This window comes from Phoca vitulina, unplaced genomic scaffold (assembly GCF_004348235.1).
Source record: "Phoca vitulina isolate PV1807 unplaced genomic scaffold, GSC_HSeal_1.0 scaffold44, whole genome shotgun sequence".
NCBI lineage: Eukaryota > Metazoa > Chordata > Mammalia > Carnivora > Phocidae > Phoca > Phoca vitulina.
The window spans coordinates 8,990,537-9,001,756 of NW_022589747.1; the positions used below are offsets into that span (position 1 = coordinate 8,990,537).

At 50.4% G+C, this 11,220-nt stretch overlaps 1 protein-coding gene across 1 annotated transcript in view; it reads left to right on the forward strand.

Annotated features, from left to right (window-relative positions):
* Positions 1 to 11,220, forward strand: part of EGFR (epidermal growth factor receptor) — a 207,123-nt gene that overhangs the window by 180,127 nt on the left and 15,776 nt on the right. Inside the window, exons 21-22 of the mRNA XM_032430631.1 lie at positions 7,351 to 7,506; positions 8,412 to 8,487. Coding sequence (XP_032286522.1) covers positions 7,351 to 7,506; positions 8,412 to 8,487 — 232 coding nt within the window. The remainder of the gene's footprint in view (positions 1 to 7,350; positions 7,507 to 8,411; positions 8,488 to 11,220) is intronic.

Here is an 11,220-nt window from a genome sequence, read left to right on the forward strand (position 1 = left end):
TCCGTTTCTTAGAGCAGCATCTCCTGTTTCCAGATCTTCTCTCGTTCTTGAGCTTTTCTCCTCTCTCTCTCCTTTGCAACCTTACATTTCAATCTGCCCGAGCCCTGGCGTCTACAAAGATGGGAATTTATTTTACCTGTTACTGAAATCCACTATTGTGCCTCTTGTACTTTGTTCCGCTTTACTTCACATTGAAGCCCTTCCAGATTGTGGTCGTTAGCTCTCTGGGATAGATTTGCTTTTTGATTCAGAAGAGAAACCCTTTCCCACTGTATCTGAATAGCTGCAGTGATGGAGTGCCTGTCCCTGGAGGGAAAGGAAAGAAATGATTTCCTCCGTTACGAAGAGAGAAATTTGCTCTTGGGTTAGTGACTTTTTATCTAAGTATTAAGCAGTTTTCTTTGTAGAAGTTGGAAGTGAAACTACCCAGAAACGCTTCGTGGCTGACCAGAAACTGAACTCCTGGCATTTTCTAAGTGGGATTTATTGACTTATAAATGTCCTGCCTTGATTCACAAAGGCATGGACTCTCTGGGGAAGTTTTCTAAATATTGATGGAGAGCCGGCCACTGTTATGCAAGCTTGTTGTCCTGGCTAAACTGCTAAGAGGACAAATTCTATCACCTGGGCAAAAGGAAAAGAAAAGAAAAGAAAAGCGAGTAGGCTAGGGAGGAAGTCAGGATGGGCCGGAGAGCAGAAGGGCCTCCTCGAATGTGGTGGAAATGGATTCTGTTCTCTGGCCTCAGGAGCTGGTGGAGATACCACCTACTCCCCAGTCAGAAAGATCCTTGCTTCCTAAGCTCCTGGCTCATGAGGCCTGGGTAGCTCACACTTGCTGGGACTTGGTCGCCTCAGAAAGTGTATCCACTCTTTTCTGGCTACATAAGCCAGCTAGTAAGTCCCAAACTGTATCAGATGGCGCCATAATGTCATAAAATGTTCTAATCTGAAAGATTCTATCATCTTATCATCCTGTCACGTGGAAAACGTTGCTTTTGTGCCAGATTGTTCCCCGTAGAGCATCCATCACGGTGCACGTTATTACGAGGCCCTGCAATAAATAAAGCTCTCTAGACTGTGACTAATCTGACATTGTCCCAAACCTCTGGGATGAAAGAGCTCGCATATCACCTAACCCAGATTAAGATCTCACAGAATTGAGTTTTCAGGTAATTGACAGAACTTGAGGATCCTCGAGGTCAGGCGCTGGAGAGGTTTGAAGACAGATACAAGGAGGAGGGAGAGGCTCTGAGCAAGACACGTTCTGCAGCCTCATCCTCTGACCACAACTGTGTATGCCCCGAACCGTGTTTAAGTCGATCTAGGAGATACAGTTTAATAAGGACTAACTTAAAAAGTCACTTTGAAGGATTTATTTTTTTCAGCATACGGGATTACTTAGTTTGGTCTAAGTCCATTTGAAGAAGCCCCGGGTGTCTTCATTGGCCACACATTTGTCAGAACGATCAGTGCTTGTGAGCAGCTGAAAGGGGAGGGAGACAAGACGGGCTGAGCCATTTGTGGGTTATCCTGTCCAAGTGAGGGGCAAGAAGGGGATCATTCTACCCGGATGTAGCCAGAACAGTCCGGGCCGCCTGGGTTCAGTTCTGGGTGCCCCGTCATGAAACCCATGTGGACACACTGTACTGTGGTCATCATAGACAAGCAGGGGTGTGAGAGGAGGAAAATCCCGCTGGTCAAGGAAGGTGCAGAGGAGCTGCAGTCCATTAGTCTAACCAGGCTGGGTGGCAAAGAGACCCCCACTTCTGTGTACCACGTCCTGGTCCCGTCTGGGCTCGGGCCTTCACCACCCAGGCCGGCTCCTTCTGCAGGTCAGGACTCATCAAGGTGAGGTTCAAGGCGCAGCCCCCACCCCACTAACCGTGCAGCCCAAGGGTGCTGATTCACCGCTGGCCTCTTGCCTCCATCCTCAGGAAGGAGGACTCACCTGAGCTGATTCCCCCGTAAAGCACGCTGCTCCGTAAACTCCCAGGCAACAAGATTAGATCAGTGACAGAGCCAAACAGCCGATCCTGTTACCAGCCATTTCAGTTATTTGGATTATTTTTTTAATTTATTCTTAAATGTTCCACAAAAGATTACAGTTAAATTTAATCAGTCTAAAGGATCACTTTGCAGTGTGTCATCAAAAAGCCAGAAGGTACTGTGGTATTAAAATATCAAAGTATCGGGGCGCCTGGGTGGCTCAGATGGTTAAGCACCTGCCTTCGGCTCAGGTCATGATCCCAGGATCGAGCCCCGCATCAGGCTCCCGGCTCGGCGGGGAGTCTGCTTCTCCCTCTCCCACTCCCCCTGCTTGTGTTCCTGCTCTCGCTGTCTCTCTCTTTGTCAAATAAATAAATAAAATCTTTAAAAAATAATAATAAAAAATAAAATAAAATATCAAAGGATTGGGGCACCTGGGTGGCTCAGATGGTTAAGCGTCTGCCTTCGGCTCAGGTCATGGTCCCAGGGTCCTGGGATCGAGCCCCATGTCGGGCTCCCTGCTCAGTGTGGGAGTCTGCCGCTCCCTCTCCCTCTGCCCCCCCCCCCCCCGTTTGTGCTCTCTCTGCCTCTCACTCTCTTTCTCTCGATCTCGCTCTAAAAAAAAAATCAAAAGTATCAAAATATCAACTTTTAAATATTTCACTTAACAATTGCTTGGGCATTTATCTGCCAGCGTTAGGAATCATGTGCATAGATACATAAATAAGACAAAATTTCTTTTCTCCCCAACTTACAGACGTGAGGGAAACAGATCCATACAGAGCTAGAGTGCTGTGCTACAGGGAAAGAGTGGTCAGAGCAGGAGAGAGCTGGGTGCATGGAGGACCACGGTCCCACGGGCTGCTATGAAGGGCATGCGGGGACCAGCGAGGGGGGCTCGGACTGTCAGCCGGGCGCCAGGTGCTGGGAGGACAGTGGCGGGCGCGGAGGAGGTGGGCAGGCAAGGCAGCCTGTCTCTTAGCCTCAGGAGTTGTGTGCTGGAGATGTGAGGGAGAGGCCTGCCCCCGTCCCGGTGGTGCACCCGCTGAGACGTGACCATTGCACAGTGGTGAGAATGCAGAGCGGCTCAGTGGCTGAGAGATGCTGAGCGGAGGGACGGGCGGCAGTGCCGAGCTGGGGAGGACGCGCAGAGACCCCGCGGGGCCCTGCATGCCCACACAAAAAGACAGCTTCATCTCAAAAGCAGAGGGTGCTTCTCAGGAGTCTATGCGTGATCAGAGTCTTTGGGAAGCTGTAATGTAAGCAAGCTATGACAGCGACCTAATTCAAGCTCGCAGCAAATGGATGGAGAAGGCGGGGGAGGAGGAAACCATGACACTCACCGGCCCCTGCGGAGGGCTCTCGCTGGGCACCATCCTCTGTTCTGCATGGCTTAACTCAGTTAACCATCTGATTAGCCCACTTTACATACCGGGAAACTGGGGCACGGGGGTGCTTAAGTAATTTGCCAAGGTCGTGCGCTAGTAAGTAGCAAAATCAGGATTGGACCCCTCGCAGCCTGGCTCCCAGGTCCACGCTCTTGACCAGCACTTGCTGACATGGCTCAGGGCAGAACCCACAAGCCACTGAGCCTGGCCGTCCTCCCGTCCCCGTCTCAGTACCATGTTGGTGCCACCCCCGAGCTCTGTCTGGGATCGGAAATTCTGACACTTTTCTACCTCTCCTGAGGGCAGGGGCTCAGTGGTGCGTGAGCCATACTCGATGTCACTCTGCCAGAACCATCTCCTGTACTCTGCACGTCCTGCTTGGGACTTCTCCCCGTGGCGGTTTATGAAACAGAACAGAAGTGGACCCCGTGGCAGCCTGTCAGTCCTGTCAGTCTGGACTCCTCCCAGGAGTCGTAGGATGCTGCAGCCCTCCGGAAAACAGTCTGTAAATGTCAAACCCAGCCACCCCCACTCCTTTCTTCTTCCGTAGGTGTCGTGCCAGAAAAACCCTTAACAGCCGTTTGAGGCATATCCCTGTGCTTCTCCTCTGTGCTTTGAGGTTCCAGGCTGGCTCTTCGAACTCCCTGCTGACCTTGGAGTTTCAGAATTCGTCCTAGCTGTCCTGTAGTAATTAACAAAAAGAAATACGTTGATTTAAATTAAAGTGAGGCTCTCGGAGAGGAATCCGGAAATGAGCTTCCCAAGAGGCCCCACTGAGGCCCAGGCTGATACGCTTCCTGTGGTGTCTGTTTAGATGGACTCTGATCAGGGCTCTTATCTTTGCCGACTGACTGGTTAAAATATAACTTTGCCGGGCACCGAGATGGCCCTTTAAACTGCCTCGATGGTGTGGGACAGAGACTGATGAATAGAGTTTTATCTGAGTTCAAATGAGCCGAATCTGGCCGCCCCCAAATCCTCTCTGATTTAAACCCCTCTGGCTGATTAGCTGTGCGCCCCAGAAGACATAAACGGCTCTTTCCCAAGCCTTCCCCGAGGACGGATAGTCTCAGGAAACGTCACCATTTATTAAAGTTGTCCTGGTCCTTTACAGACCCGGGGGGCGGAGGCGGGGCCCGGGTCAATTTATTAGGTTTACACGACAGCGTGGACTTACCCCGTGGCACAGAGCCAAGGGGCTGGGCGGCTGGGGTTTTTTGTTTATTTGGAGCTTCTCTGACATCTCAAGCAGCCTCTGGGCCAGCAGGCAAGTTTCACGTGGAGGCCCCAGCAGGACATCAGGACTGGGTCCCACCGGTGGTCTCAGGGACTCAGAGCCCTAGGTCTGACCGGCCTCTGGACCCGCTGGGGCGGCTCTCAGCGTGGTCGTGCGGCGCACCGGCACTCTGGCCCCCGAGGAGGCTTCTTGGAAGATGTGCTGGAAACACGCGGCGCATCATCAGTGCTCAGAACTGTCGGCCGCTGTATCACTCCTTCATTCTTTCATCTGCTCATTTTTTTTTTAAGATTTTATTTACTTATTTGACAGAGACAGCGAGAGAGGGAACACAAGCAGGGGGAGTGGGAGAGGGAGAAGCAGGCTTCCCGCTGAGCAGGGAGCCCGATGCGGGGCTCGATCCCAGGACCCTGGGACCATGACCTGAGCTGAAGGCAGACGCTTAACCAGCTGAGCCACCCAGGTGCCCCTCATCCGTTCATTTTTCAACAAACTTCTGTGAAAAACGTGTCCAGTGTGCAGACTGTGGGGCATTTAAAGAGGCAGAATGAAAAGTTTGAGATGGTAGTTGAGTGAAGCTGGAAATACCCTCTGAAGTCCCCCCCCCCCCCCGCCCCTTGTGGGTCTAAGGAACGCAGAAAACACAAATTTGAAATAAAGCAAGAGGGACAGGGCAAGATGGACTGGTTCCTGTGTGTCCGGCCGTGCCACGGTGACTCAGCTCCTACCACTGAGGAAGTCTTCGGGAAGTACCGAGGAAGCAGGGTCAGCGACACAGGGTGGAAGGAGGAAGAGAAAACGGGGTGAGAGAGAGAAGGAGAGAGAGAGAGAACGAGTGAGCTCATACAGCCTGGAATGCAGATGTTGCGCCTCACCAGGCAAGAGGCCAAGCACAATTAACCCGTTTTGAATGGGTAAGAGTACACCATGCTTAATAAATAGAGGCCTTGCTCTTTTATAAGACACAGGAGGACTGAACAGGGTCCCAGGAACCACAGGAGAGAAGGAAGCTGATGAATGGAGCATACTGTGACGGGGTCGTGGGGAGAGGTGACGGGGTAGTAAGTCAATCCTCTGTTTGGAGGAGTATTCTCGGCTTCTCCTCCTTCCCTCTCGCTCCCCACATGCCGTTCCTAAATAATAATCCCTAATTTGGAAGTGCCGTGCCAGAGAGAACCTGCTAGTTTCCTCTTGAGTAGACATGAGCCCCGTTAACCTTATTTTGCTGCATCTGAGGAATCTTAGGAGGGGAACACTTAAATCACACAGCATCTTAAACATTCAGGAACTTTCTAGAAAATACGAGGGAGAAGGGAGACATGGGGGTTAATCATCTTTTTTCCAAAGAAAGGCCTCAAAAATAGCCCTCAGAGGTTAATTCCTGGTAGCATCTTCCTAAGATCCTAGCTTCCTACGATGGTTAGTTCTGCTCCAGAAAGAAAAATTTTTAATTTCACTTCACGAATAATTTTCACCTACTGTCTATGCAAAAGGAAGCACAGAATTTGCCAGAAAACTGGGGAATCCATCCTTAGCGGCAGGTGCCCCCTGCAGGTGCCCTCTCACGGAGATCCCACCGCAGCTTCGAGAAAGCCAGAGACTAGAGCTGCGTGGGTGAAGCCCAGTTGTTTGCATTTCATGCGCTTCAGTAAGCATTTCTGTGCCTGTCTTTGCTGGAGAGCACATGAGTGTCAGCTGTAAAGGAGGTGGGAAGCGTGGTCCACTCCCCTGGCTGGAGAGAGAGGCACATTCGTGAGCAAGTGGGAGAGAATGTGGTGCCAACAATGTAAGATGTCTGCAGAACTTAGCAGCGTCTCCCGCCTGCCAGTCTGGCCCTGCGTAGAGGTTGAGCTGCCAAGCTCATGTCACCAGGTTGGAGCTTGGTAGGGTCCCAGGGAGCTTGGCTGAGCTGGAGCACGGAGCAAGGAAAAGGAGAGGCTGCGAGTGCTCGTGACAGTCGGCAAGAAAGCTGTGGGCAAGGACTGGACTTGAGAGGGAGTATTTCCGGGCATTCACGTGTCAGGCCCTGTGCTACATGCTTCTCAAATATTCTTTTCTTGCTCTCTCTCAGTAGCGATGATTCTGATCGCCACAGAGTTAGGGAGGCGACCAAAGGGGGGGTGGGTGGGAAGTGCCACCTTGTCAAAGCAAATTCAGTGTCCATGTGATTTCATTTAAAAAAAACAAGGAGATCAAACTGGAAAAAAAAAATCTTGTCCATCGGTAGCAGATCACGGCAGGTAGTCCGGGAAAGCGTGAGGGCACTGTGGCTTCACAGCCCTGAGAAGCATGGACCTTCCCTGCTTTACAGGTCAGCTACGCGCCGGGAAGGTGACCCCAGGCAGGTGGCACGGTTGCCAAGTTCCAGACAAGCTTCCAGCCAGGTCTCAGCTTGCTCTGCCCTCGGATACTTGGTTCATCTGGGTTTAAAACTGGAGTCACTAGATGGAGCAAAGTTAGCACGTCAGCAGCTCATTGTATCTTCATTGATTTGTCTTTTCATCAATTCAGTTGATAGTTACTAGTGTTTACAGGGTGCAAGTGACTGGGTCCATCAGGGGAAGCACACAGACGGGGGCAAGCGCAGTCCCTGACGTGGAAAGCTCCGAGTCCAGTGTGAACATGACGTCAGAGCTTTGTGCGCAGGCGCCTTGCCATCTCTGCTTGAACCCCCGTCTGCGCTCTCCAGGGCAGTCTGCTAAGCAATGCTTTCCCTCACTGCATGGCCCCATGTTTCAGGGCATGAACTACCTGGAAGACCGGCGCTTGGTGCACCGCGACCTGGCAGCCAGAAACGTCCTGGTGAAGACACCACAGCATGTCAAGATCACAGATTTTGGGCTGGCCAAACTGCTTGGAGCCGAGGAGAAAGAATACCACGCAGAAGGAGGCAAAGTAAGAGGCTGGCTTGTAGATCGGCGAGCATTTTCTCACCAGCAGACTGACCGATGTAGGGGACGTTCTCAGAACGTTCTGGGTGAGGGCGCAGCGACTGCCGCTGACACCTGGGTCTAGCCAGGGTCTTCTTCTGGAAGTACAGACCCGAGGATCTGCTTTGAGAGCAGGATTTGCTGGGAGAGTGAGAATAGATGTTTCTATTGTGTCCAGAGGCCAAAGCCAATAAACACGAGCTCAGCTCCATCTTCGGGTGACCATTAGCCAAGGTTAGGTCTCAACCTCCCCACTTCAGAAGGGCAGCTGGGAAATGTCACAGCTATTGAGGACATCTCAGAAATACTGAAAACTCCCCGTGCCGTTCCTAGAGCTCCCGAGGGTCTCTGTAACTCTTGGAGGGTTGGCTCCCTCCTCCCAGACAGACTTGGGGGTCCTCCGGGGGGCTCTCTCCCAGCACTGGGGGGGGGGGCGCAAGTCTCATTTTAGGCCCTCCAGTAGCTCTGAATCGGCTGTACCCCTCTTAAGTTTCTCTCTGACCTGGATGGCTCCAAGCAGTCAGCCAAGCAGCCAAACTCCCATAAACGTGGGGTGGCTAGGACCACAGTGCACCACCAGGACCCCCAGGCCGCAGCATGTGCACCCAGTTCACCAGAACTGCCCACAGACCAAAGGTCCTCAGCTGAGGCCTTCGTGAAACCACACCTGGGGCCGAACAGAATAGCCCTGTTTTCTACCAGATTTAAAACTTGCTCCTGCTGGGAGGGAGCGCTGGTCCTAGGGTATCGGGGTGGGGTGGCCTGGCTTTCCCACGTTTGTCACTTGTAATCTGTTTCAATGTGATTTAATTTTTTGCACCAGAGGGAAGCTAATGGTTATCTTATTACTTCCTCTCTCATCATTCCAAGGTGCCTATCAAGTGGATGGCTTTGGAATCAATTTTACACCGAATTTATACCCACCAAAGTGATGTGTGGAGCTATGGTGAGTCAAAATCTTGATGCTAATGAATGCGTACTGAGCCGAAGCCCGCTTGTATCGTTTGTTGATTTACGTTCTATGCTCTGTCATCCAAATACTTTCTTCCAAGACAGTGACTAATAATAGCGTAGTAGTTGCTGTCTATCCTACTGAGAAAACATGGCAAAGGAAATGGAGTCTGACTAGCATATTACATGTCACTGGAGATACTGGTGAGCTTGTCAAGGAGGGGGGGTAACGGAGGGAAAGAGAGCTCGGACTTAGGAAGTGCCTGGACCTGCGACATCAAACCAAACTTGACCTCTTTCCATGGATTTGAAGTCAACCAAAGGGAGGTGACAAATGGGGTTTTCCGGATAGAGACGTGAGGTTTTGTGATGGACTAGCTCAGTGGCCATTGTTTCATGCAGTGAATGGTAGTCTTTGTGTATCAGAGAGAATGGCTTGACAAGAGGGCACTGTGAGGATGTGTCTGTTGGGGGGAAGAAAAAGAAGCAAGGGAAATAGTTATTGCTGGGAGCTCTAGTGAGGACATCTCATCAGGACTGATTCTCTGTTTCCCCTCCAAATCCCCCCGTGGCCCTGCACAGGCCCGTGCCCCTCCTCTCCAACACGCTTTCCCGTTCTTGCCTCATTGCCTTTGCACAAAGGATAGCTTGAGTCTACAAGGGCCTCGCCATTTAAGAAGGTGTCACTAACACATTCTCACAGGCTGCCATGTTTACACCTGTTCACAGTCGGTCCTCACGAGCCCAGCAATCTGCTGGAAGCCCACAGAATAGCTCACCTGATACATTTCTCTGTGAATTATCAGTCTATTCCCACTGCTAAAGCAACGGGGGTGAGGGTGAGGGGCCACCCCATCTCCGTAGAAATGGGTATTTGGGGAGAGCAAGATCGAGGCAAATGTCCAAGAGGAATTTGGTTATTGTCACAAAAACAAATCATTCAGGCTATCATCCACTTAGGGGCTTTTTTCATAGCATTATTAACTTCCTAATATTTTAAATGTATTTTAGTTTCAGGGATCTCTGTCTCTTCTGCTAGGATGGAGGCTTTACGAAGACAGAGATCTTTCTGAGTGAATAAGTGAATTTTTTCCATGTACCTGTGAGCTGAACTGCCTGCGATTAATGAACTAGATAAGGAAATAAAGCTATTCTGATGCCTTGTTATTTTAGTCATTTTCGTGTCTCCTCCCCAAGGGGGATGAGAAGAAATGCTTCTTTTCCCACTCCTGAGTCCCATCCAAAGGCATCTCCGTGGTCGCCTCCTTCCCTCAGGTTCCTGATGGGTCTTCTCTCTCCCTGTTCTGCCCACATTCATCTGTTCTCCAGACAGCAGACAAAAAAATACTTTTAAACCATAGCAGGCTTTTAATTCTCTGCTTAATAGCCTTCTTTGGTTTTGCACGTATGTTCCAAACAAAACCTGAGCTCCTCACTGGTGTGGCTCCTCCTTCTCCAGAATCACGTGGCTGCACTTCCCCCCTTGCCCTCCGTGTGGCCGGCGGCCTTGGCCAACTCGTCATCTGTCCGGAGTTGGCCCACATCTGTTGAATAAATGAAAACTCTTAAATTCTGTGACTTAATGCCTTTGGATGATTACAAGCAGTACCAGAAAGTCTGCCTCACTGTAGTGGTCGTGTGTTTTTCATTTCAGTGGAAATTGTGTTGTCAGTGATTATAATCCGCCGTCCCTGGCAGTAACTGGAATTGTTAAACCACAAACCTAACGGTCTAGTTTAAAAAACAAATCCTGTTGGGGCGCCTGGGTGGCTCAGTCAGTTAAAGTGTCCGACTCTTGATTTCGGCTCAGGTCGCGATCTCAGGGTTGTGAGATCGAGCCCCGCGTCGGGCTCCGCGATCGGGCGCAGAGTCTGCTGAGAGATTCTGTCTCCCTCTGCCCCTCCCCCTGCTCCCTTGTGCATGCTCGCTCTCTCTCTCTCTCTCTCTCAAATAAATAAATAAAAATCTTTAAAAAACAAATCCTATTATTCTGCTCTCCAGTTTCCAGTCAAGACAAAGTATTTTAATAAATTAGGAACGTATGCGTTCCACTTAGGAGTTGAAAAGAGAGAGAATTCATACCACGTTCCAGGCTCTCTCCAAAGCCACAACCAGGTAGGCACACTACTTGAAAACCTGAAAACCTTGGCTTCCCACAGGAATTCATTGTGCATGTTTATACATAATGTTTAAACCTAGTTAGAGGGGAGTGAATTGACTTCATGGATCTGGAAGTGAGATTTTATTTTTTCATCAAGTCCATACTGACACTGTGGTGAGGAAGGACAGAAGAATCTGTTTTCTTGCCCTTGGACCATTACTTTGCTTCATTTTGCAATCTTGCATGCTCTATATTCAGGTCGTTCGGTTCTGGGATGGCCCCTGGTTAATCCAAGCAGACCTGTGGGAACATGTGTCTAGTGGCCAGCTCTAAAGAAAATGGACCATCAGACCAGCTAGAGATCAGGCAACCGCCAGGATCCTGTGTCTGCTCCCTCCCTGTGTAGTCTGGGGACCTAGGCTCAATCCCACTGGAGTCACCCCAGTGTACCTTCCCTGTGCAGGTTTCTAGAGCAGAGAATCCCATCAAGGGAGGCACAGAGATGGAAGGATCATCAGAACCCAGGGATGGTCTGGAAAAACACCAATTCTATTTTTTTTTTTTAATTTTTTTATTGTTATGTTAATCCCCATACATTACATCATTAGTTTTAGATATAGTGTTCCA